The sequence below is a fragment of the Dromiciops gliroides genome, chromosome 1 (assembly GCF_019393635.1).
Source record: "Dromiciops gliroides isolate mDroGli1 chromosome 1, mDroGli1.pri, whole genome shotgun sequence".
Classification (NCBI taxonomy): Eukaryota; Metazoa; Chordata; class Mammalia; order Microbiotheria; family Microbiotheriidae; genus Dromiciops; species Dromiciops gliroides.
In genome coordinates this window covers 675842937-675857423 of record NC_057861.1, presented here as the reverse complement: position 1 = coordinate 675857423, position 14487 = coordinate 675842937, and the positions used below count along the sequence as shown (strand labels likewise).

Sequence of the window (14487 nt, the reverse complement as noted above, 5' to 3'; positions counted from 1 at the left end):
TGCCTGGGGGAAAGGGGGGGGCGCGGGCCGTCAGGAAAGGGCCTTGGATTCACATTTGCAATAGGTTTTCCCTCCGTATCAAGACCAGCACCCCCACTCCTTCACTATGACAGTGGGGGAGGTGATGACTGTGGCCAGCGGTCACACCCCAGACCTCCACCATCCCAAGACCAGTGGAAGCCACAGCTTCGGTGTTCGGTCTGATTTATCCTGGAAGTTTACCTTTGGCCAATCCCAGGAAGATCTTGGCTGCTGAACCTTAGCAGTGTTGCCTTGCATTACGTTGCAGGGCAAATATTTAACCCGCTTACTGGACAAACCATCCGCAAGCACTTTAAGCTACATTTGCATAGAAACAGCGACTGTGCTCATTTCCAGTTGATCCTTAATTTAATTTTTTTTTTTTTTGCGGGGCAATAGGGGTTAAGTGTTCAGGGTCACACAGCTAGTGTCAAGTGTCTGAGGCCGGATTTGAACTCAGGAACTCCTGAATCCAGGGCCCGTGCTTTATCCACCGTGCCACCTAGCTGCCCCTCCAGTTGATTCTTATCTATAAATTAAAGCTGGCCTGACCAGACACTTCTCTTCCACTGCCCCACCCCCACCCCCAGCTTTGACTTGTTTTCTGTTGTCTTGCCTTCTTCCTGGTAGTTACACTCAGTAGGGCATTACTGCATTTGGGTACTGGTGCCCTCCACCACAAGCGCCTCATTGTGGGATGGAGGAGACCAAGAAAGATTCAGAATGCAGCCTTGGTGATGTGGTCTGAGAAAGAAAAGAGAAGATCTTCACAGGAAAACAAGACCACTGAGTGCTTTGTTTTGGGGTTTTGTTTTTCTGCTTTAATGACCCACAGAAAATGGCTTGGGGGTCCTGTGGAACCCCCTTCCTTCCAGAACTTCCTCAAGTAATATGGAAGATCTATGGGGAAGGGGACAGAAGATGCTAGGAATCACATAGTTCTTGGACAAACGTAAAATTAACTTGATATTTTAAGTGTCATCTTTACCCAATGACTAACGAGCTGACACATTATTGGAGAATGGGGACCACATCAGTGTTGATACTCTAGCTATTAATAAAATAAGAGGGCATTCAATCTAAGCATAGCCATGGCTCATAGCTTCTTCTCAGAGAAGCAAATAAAGGGAGTGATTTTATTTTGTGTCCAGAGGCAACAAGAAATATCATTTAATGTAACATTTGGATCATTTATCTTTGCAGTGCTCAGACTGAGCATAAGTGAACCAGAAATCATTTGATATTCAGCCAACATTCAATTCATTGGGCACCTACTGTGTGCCATGAAGTGTGACAGGTGGTAGGTATACAAAGAATAAAAATAAACCTTTCCCCATAAGAAGCATAGATTGGTGGGGGGGGGCACCTACAAATCAGTAAATAAAAATACACATGAAACAAACACAAATTAATTAGGGAGCAGAAACTGGCAACTGGTAAACTAATGGATGGATGGCTAGATTTGGAGTCAAAAAGACCTAAATTTCAATCCTCATCCAACTCTTTGTGACCTGATTTGGGGTTTTCCTGGCAAAGATACTAGAGTGGTTTTGTCATTTCCTTCTCCAGCACATTTACAGATGAGGAAACTGCGGCAAAAAGGATTAAGTGACTTGCCAAAGTCACACAGCCTGTAAATATCTTTGTTTTGTTTTGTTTTGGTGGGACAATGAGGGTTAAGTGACTTGCCCAGGGTCACACAGCTAGTAAGTGTCAAGTGTCTGAGGCCAGATTTGAACTCAGGTCCTCCTGACTCCAGGGCCGATGCTCTATCCACTGTGCCACCTAGCAGCCCCCAGCTGGTAAATATCTTAAGGCCAAATTTGAACTCAGATGAATCTTCCTGACTCCAGGCCTGACACTTTATCCACTGCACCACCTAGCTGCCCTGTTAGCTGTGTAACCCTGTAGCAAGTCACTTAACTCCTCTGGGTCTCACCTATAAAATGAGGGAGTTAGACTCCATGGCCCCAGAGGTCCCTTCCAGATCGAATCCATGCTCCCTTGAACTTGGAGATCAGCAGAGGCCTCCTGAAAGAGGTGTCACCTGACCCAGGTAGAAGTGAGGAAGGAGTACACTCCAGGCAAAGGGGGACAGACAACCTGTGCAGAAGCCAAGACAAGAGATGCGATGATGTAACAGCCAGGATTGTAGTCTGAAGCTAGGTGGTGAAGGTTTGAAATGCCAAAAAATAGTTTACTTTTTTTTTTTTTTTTGGTGGGGCAATGAGGGATTAAATGACTTGCCCAGGGTCACTCAGCTAGTAAGTGTCAAGTGTCTGAGGCTGGATTTGAATTCAGGTCTTCCTGAATCCAGGGCCAGTGCTTTATCCACTGCACCATCTAGCCGCCTCTAATAGTTTACATTCGAATCTGGAGGTGATAAGGAGCCCCCCCTGCAGCTTTTGGTCGAGATCAGTGACATTGTTAGATCATGCGTGAGGACTTTCCATTTGACTGCTGTGTGGAGAATGAATTAGAGAAGGGGGAGATGTTAGAGATAACAAACAGGACATTGCAGCAGTTCAGGTTGAAAGTGAGACCTTGAGCAATGAAAGCCACATGTCTAATTCTCATACAAGAAAAAGAATAGAGAAATACTAGGAAGAAGCCAAGTTGTACAAATAAGTCAACACGAATTACTTAGTGACTTCATTACAAAGGTAAAGAGGAGGATAATCACTTGGAAAATATGGTTCTGGATCAAGAAATGAACATAGAGAAAAATGTGTGTGCTACTCAAAAGCCTCACTCTGACCATTATGAATAAATTCTGAATGCCCAAGATATAATTTAAAAATAAAACAAAATACTATCTCACCAAACAGGAAATAACTGGTTATTTCAAATTAGTCAGGTCAAAATCTGCTATCAGTGTATGTATGGTGAGAACATCACATACCTAGCACAAAAGACAAAGTAAATGTCAAAATAGGAAATAAAAATGAAAAAGGTCTGGACAATTAGAGCAGTCTCAATCCAACTTGTTTAAACAATCTGTTGATTCTGAAAAATAGAAACTGGACAAAAGTAAAGATATTGACAATAACCATTTCTTTTTTTTAATTCTTTTTTTTTTTTTTTTGGTGAGGCAATTGGGGTTAAGTGACTTGCCCAGGGTCACAGAGCTAGTAAGTGTTAAGTGTCTGAGGCCGGATTTGAACTCAGGTCCTCCTGAATCCAGGGCCGGTGCTTTATCCACTGCGCCACCTAGCTGCCCCACAATCACCGTTTCTAAATGAAATCTAACTGATGTAAAATAAGGAGGCCAGAAATTGCCACCAGCACACTTAATTTATTTGCAGGTGTAGAGCAATACTTCTTTAGGGTCCAAGCTCATTTGTATAACATCACAGAGGAGGGAGACAAAGACTTTGAGTAATTCCAAAATAGTGGGAAGCTGTTGAGAAAATGAGTCTGTAAGGAGATTAGGACAAGAGCCAATTATGACATATTGTTATTTCCTCAGTAGAATGTAAACTTCTTGAGAACTGAGACTATTTCATTCTTTCTTTGTAAACACTTCTCTCTCCAATTATGATGACTTGAATTGAATTGGCAGTCATGATTAGAACCCAACTGTGAGATCAGCTGTGTTCCTTTGGTGGGGAGGGGAGGAAGAAGAGAGGGGAGAGATGTTAAGCAGAGATACCAGACAGGAGGAGTCTATCATGGTAGTCCAAGTTGAGTTGATATGGCCCTGAGTTCAAGGACCAAACACAATAACAGAGGAATCACGATGAAACATGCACCTCCAGATATAAAAGTGGGGTGAATTCACAGTGAAGATTGAAACTTTCTGAACATGGCCAATGTGGGAATTTGTTTTGCTTGACTATATATGTTTCTAATAACTGTTGTTTTTCTTGCTTTCTCAATGGAGGAAAGGGGTTGGGGAGGGAAAGAATGCTGACCTGAAAAAATGATGAAATTCCATTTTTAAAAAAAGTGTAGGGGCAGCTAGGTGGCGCAGTGGATAGAGCACTGGCCCTGGAGTTAGGAATACCTGAGTTCAAATCCAGCCTCAGACACTTAACACTTACTAGCTGTGTGACCCTGGGCAAGTCACTTAACCCCAAGTGCCTCACCCCAAAAAAATAAATAAATAAAAAATAATTTAAAAAGTGTAGTTCAATTAAAAAACTAATTTGTTTTAAAATGATGACTGGAGAAAATGAAAAAAATGCTGGGAAGGATGTAATTTTAATTGCCCTTGGGATTGCTTTTTCAAAGTATCTCAGGGAAGATTCCAAAAGGATCAAAAAGATTAAATGGTTTTTCCCCTTCCCCTCCCCCTTCCTCAAAATAAGAACCTAGATGGCATCTTCAACCACTAAGCAATATGCTTACTTTCTCATCCTTATATTATTTTTATTAAAGTGGTCTATGCTTAGATTACCAGTGTCATAAAGAAAACATCAATAAGAAACAGGCAGGCTTTTGTAGGTGATTTTCTACAGAAGATTATAGTTGTATGGGCTTTGTGGCCATTTGGCTCCAGAGACTTAGCAAATGTGTGAGTTTCCAGTCTCTGGGGGTTTTATTTTCTCTTCTTTTTTTTTTTAATGCAACTTGAAAGGGTCTAGTCAAAGAAGGTGTCTCTTGTGGTCGGTATGATAGATGGGACTGTGGTATTAATACTGCTCAGTTTCCCACTATTTATCATTACGAAATATTGTTAGTCACCTAAGATGTTTACCAGTGCTATGAAGGATGTTCTGTGTGGGGTCTAAACAAAAAGATTATCTGTTTATATACAGGTTTTCTTTTTCTTTTCTTTTCTTTTTTTTTTGCAGGGCAATGAGGGTTAAGTGACTTTTCCAGGGTCACACAGCTAGTAAGTGTCAAGTACCGGAGGTCAGATTTGAACTCAGGTCCTCCTGAATCCATGGCTGGTGCTTTATCCACTGTGCCACCTAGCTGCCCCTATATACAGGTTTTCTAAATAGCCATTCGCCCATGATATTGCCCATGAGGGAAAGGATTTTTCTTTAAAAAAAAAAATGAAGTGAAATCTACAGTAACATGAAAGAGATCTCACTCACTGTGGGCACTATGGGAAAAGCAAAGGGTTTGGACAAACATATTGTCCAAACTATGTCATTCTCCACAATCATTTATTAAGTATCTACGCCATGCTAGGTACTGGAGATACAAAGTCGAAAATGAAACCATCCCTGGCCCCAAGAAGATAACATTCTTTGATCTCACAGCCATCTTTTTGTGGCTGTCTCTCTAGCAATCTTGAACAGATGCTGCTGATGTGCTGATAGCAGATGCAGAAGTCAAAATGGGGCAGGAATATTCATTTAGTTGGATCACATTTGGGAGATGTTACAGTGCTTTTTGTTGCAGCAAGGCATCTTTTGAAGCACCAGTATTTTCCTGATAATGACTAGTTCCTGAAACACCACAATCTCTAAGGAATCAGACCAAGTTGTTAGCAATGCCTTGGGTATGAGAAATGGACATTTGGACACAAGAGATGGGTTAGTTCAGAAACAAGAATGTGGAATAAGGGTGGTATGGTCCAAGTGGTACATTGGTACCCCTGGGATACTACTAATAGGTCCAGGGGAAGGTTTCTATTCCATTGAGTATAAATCCTCTTATCTAGTTTGGGGTTAGAAGGAAATCAGAATTGAAGGGATGGATGTTACAACCCTTATCAATGGAGAAACTACACACAAGGGCAAAACCAGTGTTAGAGTATGTTACTGTCCACACAGAATATACTAGACAGTATCAGCCTATATGTATGTCATTGTGTGTGCAACAGTATATCATATAAATGCATCACCATGTGTCAACAGTATCAGGATGTACACATGTATAAAGTCATGGTTTTGTTCAGTCCTTTCAGTCATGCCTGACTCTTCTTGACCCCGTTTAGGATTTTCTTGTCAAAGATACTAGAGTGATTTACCATTTCCTTCTCCAGCAGACAGAGGTCAGACAGGGTTAAGTGACTTGCCCAGGGTCAAAAAAGCTAGAAAGTGAGGCCAGATTTAAACTCAGGAAGAAGTCTTCCTTCCAAACTGCAGGCCTGGCACTCTATCAGTTGCGCCACCTAGCTATGTAATAATGTCTATGCAAAATGTAACTGTGTAAGAGTGATATGTACATTTATCGGTTCCCTATGAAGTCTGAAATTTTCATGTAAGGAGGGGTCTCTGAAATAAATCGATTTAATTTGGGAAGAAAGAATGTGTCGAGTACTCCATCAATAAGACACGTATCTGCATATGAAGGCATTAAAATAACATAAGCCTGGGGCAGCTAGGTGATGCAGTGGATAAAGCACTGGCCCTGGATTCAGGAGGACCTGAGTTCAAATCCGGCCTTAGACACTTGACACTTACTAGCTGTGTGTCCCTGTGCAAGTCACTCAGTCCTCATTACCCTGCCAAAAAATAAATAAATAAATAAAAACATGTCTGTAGCTTATATAGCTTATATAATTGGGTGGATTATGAATGTAGCAGGGTGCCTATGTATCGGTTTATAGCAGTATGACTGGTAATACATTAAGATAGATTGTGACTAAGCCTAATATTCATCAGTAGCTTGGGAACGTATATTACTCTGATATATAACTTCCTCAGCTTGTGCTGTCTCTTTATGTGTGTAAATATATCAGTAGCCCTTGACTATCATTGGCTTGTCAGTTTCACTACGGCTTGTGAATGGATTAATACACAGCCGAACCCACACTACTGGCATTCTTTCTCTTCCTCAGTTAAAGTGTAACCAGGATAGGAGAGTACAGAAGCCCTTGGGGCAGGAGGTGGGGGTTGGGGGGGGAGGTGGAAGGTGGAGACATTGGTCCCCAGTACCTTGACAGGATATGCTCTCCCCAGCCAGTCCACCAGGGGGACCTAGAGAGCCATGTGAGAATTTCTGGCTCCTGGGTTTGGGGAGGTGAAAAAGGAATGGGCATGGTCCCTTAGCTCACTATCTTTCCCTCCTCTCTCCAGACTGCAAGTTTACTTGCCATTATCGATGCCGGGCCCTGATCCGCTTAGACTGCTGTGGTCCCCGTGAACCGAGCTTGGAGCCTACCTTGGAAAGAGACACCAATGTGGTATGATTATCTTGGTGGTCTGTAGCATTGGGTGTTAGGATTGCCAGGACGACTGGGTTGGAAAGGCTGGAGGGCTGTGGGAAATGCCTTCCCCTTGGGATTTGGTGGGAAAAGCAATGAATTTATTATCAGAAGCCTCGAGTTTGACAGCCCAGTGTTGCCATGTTCTGCCTGTACAATTTAGGGGAAAATCACTAAAACTTTCTGACCTCGTGTTCCTCCTCTATTCTAAATGAAAAGATTGGAATATCATAGTTAGATGGTAGGTAGATCCCTCTTAGAATTCTAAAGTCTTTCATCCTATGAAATGAACACTCCTGAAATGGGACTTTCCTAAAATCACACAAGCCAAGAGCAGAGCATGACAAGAGCTGAGTTCTGCTAGCTCCCAGTCCAACATGTTCTCTCTCTCTCTCTCTCTCTTTTTGCAGGGCAATGAGGGTTAAGTGACTTGCCCAGGGTCACACAGCTAGTAAGTATCAAGTGTCTGAGGCCATATTTGAACTCAGGTCCTCCTGAATCCAGGGCCGGTGCTTTATCCACCTAGCAGCCCCCAACATGCTCTCTCTTGAAAAGCTGGTCTTAGAAATGTAGTATGCTACCCTCACAGAAGGGCAGTTAGCCTGGGGATGAACTATGATGAGTGTGCCTCCATGCCAGTCTGTATGTCCAACTAACCCCAGAACCAAGGCATGATCCAGGCCACTGAGGCCCATAAAGATCCCCTTTACACTACACCAAATGGGTAGTCATCCTCTAGATCCTGGGATAGTAGATTACATTTGGGGATAAATATTCCCTCTTTTAGCCAGCTTTTCCTTATTTCAAGCCTAAGTCCACGTTTCTTTAGTTTCTACTTATTGGGCCTTGTTCTGTTCTTTGGAACCAAGCCAATTAAGTCCAATCCCTTTTCCCATACAAAAACCCTTCATATACTCAAAGACAGCTTTTGCATAGCCCTGAAGTCTTCTCCAGATTAAACATGCCCATTTTTTCCCAATCTTAATAGTATTTTTTTTCCAGTTATATGTAAAGATCGTTTTCAACATTCATTTATATAGGATTTTGAGTTCCGAATGTTCCTCTCTCCCTCCTTTCCCTCCCCAAGACAGCAACCAGTCTGATAGAGGTTATATATGTACAATCATAAACGTGTCCATTGCTCTCAAATGTTTCTTCTGTGATCTTGGTCTCCCATCTCTGTAACTCATTAATGTCCTTTCTCAAATGTATTGCCCAGAACGGAATACAGTGCTCCAAATGTAATCTTCCCAGCACCACAAAGAGATAGACTATCACCTCCACCCCTGGACAGTTTTCCTCTCTTAATGCAGACTATCAACTCTTTTTATATCGATGCATTTTATTTTGATAATACATTCATTTCCAAATAGACACCTCCTCTCCTCCTGTACCCATCAAACCCTCCTTTGTGACAAACATGTTTTTTATTTATTTTTTAAATTTGTTTATTTTTTTTTAGTGAGGCAATTGGGCTTAAGTGACTTGCCCAGGGTCACACAGCTAGTAAGTGTTAAGTGTCTGAGGCCGGATTTGAACCCAGGTCCTCCTGACTCCAGGGCCAGTGCTCTATCCACTGCGCCACCTAGCTGCCCCTGTTGACAAACATTTAAAAAGAAAAAACAATTCAGTAAAAAACAACCAACATGCTATATCTGATGGCACATTCAACATTCCACACTCAGAGTCTTCCACCTCTCCAGTGAAGGAAGAGGGGGTACATTTTGCTCATCTCTTCTTCAAAACCAAACTTATGGATTATAATTACTCAGCATTCAGTTTAATTTTATTGTTATCTTCATTCACATAGTTTCAGTTGTATGCTTTTTTCCTCAGTTCTGCATGTTGCTTTCTGTATTTGTTCGTGTAAATCTTCCCAAGATTCTCAGAATTCTTGATACTGTTTTGTATAGCACAGTAATATTCCATTGCATGCCACCTACTAGATTTCCAATTAATAGCTTTTTTGACTGCCATATTATGCTGATGAATAGTGGGCTGGCAGTCTACTGAAATTTTCATACCATTTTCACAGGAAATGCGATCTTTAGCAGTGCTTCCTTCACCTTGTACTTGTGAAACTTGTGTACTTGATTTTTTAAAATTCAAGTAGAATACTTATATTTAGTCATATCCTATTTAAGATGGTCAGCCCAGTATTTTAACTTGCTGAGATCTTATTGGATGCTGTCATTTAATATTTTAGCTATCCCCTTAGCTTCTTTTCATCAACATATTTGATAAAAATATCATCTAGGCCTCTTCCAAGTCATTAATACAAATGTTAAAAATGGCATCTCAGGGCAGCTAGGTGGCACAGTGAATAGAGCACCAGCCCTGGATTCAGGAGGACCTGAGTTCAAATCCGGCCTCAGACACTTGACACTTACTAGCTGTGTGACCCTGGGCAAGTCACTTAACCCCAATTGCCTCACCCAAAAAACAAAACAAAAAAAATGGCATCTCATCAAGGACAGATTCCTGGTCTGACTCCAATGGTCACTCCATTTGAGGGCCTCTTTCTAAATTGACACTGAACAGTGATTTAATGACCACTCTTTGTATTTGGCCATTCACCTGATTCTGAATGTCTTTACATGTACCATCATCTAGTTCACCTCACTCCATCTTTTCCCCCAGAGGAACAAGAGGGATTTAGTTAAATGTGAACTCTATCTACAGCATTACCTTGTTTTTAAAAGTGTGATGTTAGTCTAGAATGACCTGCTTTTTAAAAAAAATTATTTTACTTTTTTCCAATTACATGAAAAGATGGTTTTCAACGTTCAATTTTGTAAGATTTTGAATTCCAGATTTTTCTCCTTCCTTCTCTTCCCTCCCCTCTTCCCAAGACATCAAGCAATCTGATGTAGGTTATACAGGACAATCATGTTAAACATTTCCACATTAGCATGACTAGCTTTTGACTAAGTCATGTTGTCTCCTTGTGATTGTAGCTGCCTTTTCTAGATGGCTTTTTTTTTCTTTTTTTTTTTTTACCACGAATCAAGTCAAACTCCTTGGTCAATGGTTTGCAGATTCTACTCTCTTCCCTTTTTTTGAAAACCCAGACAGCATTTGTCCCTTTTCAATATTTCGGTGCCTTTTCTGTTCTCCTCTTCACTAATCTGGTAGCTCAGCAATCAAACTGAAAGATTTATTAAATCAATTTTACTGATAACTTTTTTTTTTTTGCGGGGCATTGGGGGTTAAGTGACTTGCCCAGGGTCACACAGCTAGTGTCAAGTGTCTGAGGCCGGATTTGAACTCAGGTCCTCCTGAATCCAGGGCCGGTACTTTATCCACTGTGCCACCTAGCTGCCCCACAAATAGTCTTCCTTTTTTTTGTTTTTGTTTTTGTGTTTTTGTTTTTTTAGTGAGCCAATTGGGGTTAAGTGACTTGCCCAGGGTCACACAGCTAGTAAGTGTTAAGTGTCTGAGGCCAGATTTGAACTCAGGTCCTCCTGACTCCAGGGCCAGTGCTCTATCCACTGTGCCACCTAGCTGCCCCAGAAATAGTCTTCTTAAAGAAAAACAAGATAAAAAAAAAAGCAAAACTGATTGATATAGCAGAAAAAAAAAATCTGAAAATATGGGTCATGTACCACCATCTGTGGGCCTCCAGCCTATGGAAAAGAATGAGTGAAAGCATCTTTTCATATCCCTTTTTCGCAGCCATGTTTACTCTTTGTCATTTTCTCTTTGGATTGTTTTGTAGTTGTTAGTTTTTTTCCATTTGCATTGTTATATTCATTGTGTAGATTGTTTTCTGGCTCCGTGTATTCCACCATGCACCAGTTCATGCTTCTCTGTATTCTTCAAATTTGTATCTCTCAGCACAGTAATATTTCATTACATTCATGTACCACAATCTTTTTTTAGCCATTCCCCAATCGATGGACATCTACTTTGTTTCCAGTTCTTTGTTATCACGAAAAGCACTGTTATAAATATTTTAGTATATATGGATATTTTCTTCTTATCAATGCCCTCCTTGTAAAGCACTTAGCACATAGTAGATGCTTAATAAGTATTTGTTTCCTTGTCATAGAAGTCTAGTAATCGAATCCCATTTGAGAGAAATGGGCATTTTATTTGCATGATTCCAAGTTTCTTTCCAAAGTGGTCATACTAAGTCACAGCTCCACCAAAAATTCCCTATTCCCCTCTTTTATCATCTTTACCAATTTGCAGCCAGTGAAGTAAAACCTCAGGGCCATTTTGATTTATATTTCTCTAATTATTATTGGTTCTCTTATTATTAGTGGTTTGGAGAATTCTTTCATATGGTTGTTAATAGTTTGCACTTCTTCTTTTGGGAATTGCTTGTTCATATCCTTTGACCACTTATCTATTGGAGAATGACTTTTGGTCATACATATATATATATATATATATATGTTAGTTGTTAGCCGACTTCCCTACTTACCCTAGTACACTAAAAGTGATGTGACACTTGTACCTTAGAGAAGTTATCTTGGCAACTAAGTGAAGTAAATATTAGGAAGAGGAGAGAACAAAAGCAGGGAGAGACAACAGGGAGCTTTTGTAGTAGTCCATACAAGAAGTGATGTGGGGGGCAGCTAGGTGGTGCAGTGGATAGAGCACCAGCCCGGGATTCAGGAGGACCTGAGTTCAAATCACACTTAACACTTATTAGCTGTGTGACCCTGGGCAAGTCACTTAACCCCAATTGCCTCATCAAAAAAGAAGAAGAAGAAGAAGAAGAAAAAGAAGAAGAAGAAGAAGAAGAAGTGATGTGGATCTGATTTAAGGTAGTGAAATGTGTCTAGAGAGAAAGGGATAGATTTTGTGGAGGTAGAATCAGCAAATGGGATGGAAGGAAAGGCGTGAGTCCAAGACTGACTCCAATGTTACACACCTGGATCACTGGAAGCATGGTGTTTTCATCAACAAAAATAGAAAATTTTAGAATAAGGGTGAGTTTAGATAATTAGACAATGAGTTTTGTTGTTGTGCATGTTTAATGTGAGCTGACTATGGGTCATCTAGATGGAACTCCAGGAGATAGTTGTTGACACAGGATTCAAGAGATTACAGGTGGAGATTCAGATCCAGGACTTATTTGTTTAGAGCTGGTTCCTGGACACATCAAAGCAGATGAGATCAACAGAAGAGGAAATATAGAGAAAGAAGAGTTGGGAGCTTGAAGAAAACCCATGCTAGGGAGCAGCTAGGTAGCTAGGTGGTGCAGTGGGTAAAGCACTGGCCCTGGATTTAGCAGGACCTGAGTTCAAATCTGACCATAGACACTTGACACTTACTAGCTGTGTGACCCTGGGCAAGTCACTTAACCCCCACTACCCAGCAAAAAAAAAAACAAACAAAAAAACAAAACCATGCTTAATGTGTGGGTGATGGACAGTGAACCAGCATTGAAACCCAAAAGGGGGTGGTCACACAGAAAGAAGCAAAAACAAAAAAAACAACTGTTTCACAGAAACCAAGATAGGAGAGAATATCCCAGAACATGGGGTGGTCAACAGTATCAGACGCTTCCAAAGAGCATGAGGAGGATGAAGACTGAGAAAAGGCTAACCAGTGAAGCAGTTGAAATAATTGGTGACCCTAGAGAAAATGGTTCATTGGAGTGGAGAGATTGAAAATCCAACTGCAAAAGGAGTTGAGGAAGTGGAGTCAAGACATGCAGATGACAAAGCTATAATTAGCACAGAGTCACTGCTTTAGGGCACCAACATTGGTTGGAAAGTGGTAATTGCTTCCATCCGTTGGCACTGAAGTGGGTGGTAAGCATTGAATTTCTGTCCTGTGTTTGTTATGGCTGACTCAATGGTACTGGGCTAACAGAGGACTAAAAGGTGCTCTTCTTTAGAGAAAAGGCATACCCTACCCCCATCTCAGCACCCCTGTCCCTCTCCAAGCCAACTTTACCGGATAGCATTAGAGAAAGTGTGCCTGTTTGGGGCAGACTACCCTAGTCTTGTATGGCCTGGAGTTCTCCAGCACAGAGGACCAAACAGTTCAGGGTATTATAAGTCTGTTTCTCTTCCACCTCCCACTCAACTGAATTTGCTCCATGTACTAGAATTCCTAGTACATGAAGATTAGTACATGGGATTTTGGTAGATGACTTTTTATTGATGATTAAAAAAAAAATATATATATATATATATATATACACACACATATATATATACATATATACACACACATATATATATACATATATACATTCACACACACACACATATATAGTATGTGTGTGTGTGTGTGTGTGTGTGTGTGTGTGTGTGTGTGTGTGGTGGCAAGGAACTAAAAATTGTGGGGATGCCCTTGAATTGGGGAATGGCTAAACAAGTTGTGGTATATGGTCGTGATGGGATACTACAGTGCTATAAGCAATGATAAGCTCCTTGATTTTAGAAATACATGGAAAAACTTGCACGTAATAATGAAAAGTGAAAGAAGCAGAAGAGAACAGTAACAGCCATACTATTTTAAGAACAGCTTTGAGCAACTAAGTCATTTTGCATATTATAAATATTGAAATCAACTGCAAAGGACCTATGAAAGAAGATGCTATTTGTCTCCAGAGAAAGAACCGGCAAATAGAAGTACATATAGTCTGGTTCCATATACACATACATATTTGTGTCTAATGGTAGCTATCTCTAGGGGAGGATGAGAGGGGAGGGAAAAAATACTAAAAGTGCAAAGGCAGAGAGTAAAAGAAGATTTAGAAGACAGCATGGAAAGTAGAGTAGTTTTTGAAAAATGTGTAAAAAAAAAAAAGAAAATTACGTGTAGTACTTATTATATTACTTTCCAAAAAACTAAACTGAAATGCAAATTCATTTTTTGTGAATCCTCTTTTTATGTTGTGCTATGTACATAGAGATGTGTTGGATTTTTTTTTTGGTCTTTATATATTAAAGTTCAAAATGAATTATGAGGGGCATCTCGGTGGTGCAGTGTAGATAGAGCACTGGCCCTGGATTTAGGAGGACCTGAGTTCAAATATGGCCTCAGACACTTGACACTTACTAGCTGTGTGACCCTGAGCAAGTCACTTAACCCTCATTGCCCTACAAAAAAAAATCCTGACAAAATGAATTATGTATGTATGTGTGCATGTATGCATGTATGTATATATGTACTGCTGTCACTTCCCAATAACAACACCTTCCCCAAGCTTCTCTTTCAAAAGTGGCAAATAATACAACCCAGCACAAATGCATCTGACTGCATGTGTAACAATTCATACCTAGGCTACCACTTCTCTACTGAGAGGATGGATCTAACTCAGTGGACTATAAGGTTCTTTGTGGGAAGGAGGGAACAAGCATTTATTAAATGACTTATGTTCCATGCACTGTGCT

General features: G+C 40.7%; 1 protein-coding gene across 1 annotated transcript in view; it reads left to right on the top strand.

Moving 5' to 3' along the window:
• RASSF1 (Ras association domain family member 1) overlaps positions 1–14487 on the top strand; it is a 37843-nt gene that overhangs the window by 940 nt on the left and 22416 nt on the right. The window contains exon 2 of the mRNA XM_043978013.1: positions 6999–7105. Coding sequence (XP_043833948.1) covers positions 6999–7105 — 107 coding nt within the window. The remainder of the gene's footprint in view (positions 1–6998; positions 7106–14487) is intronic.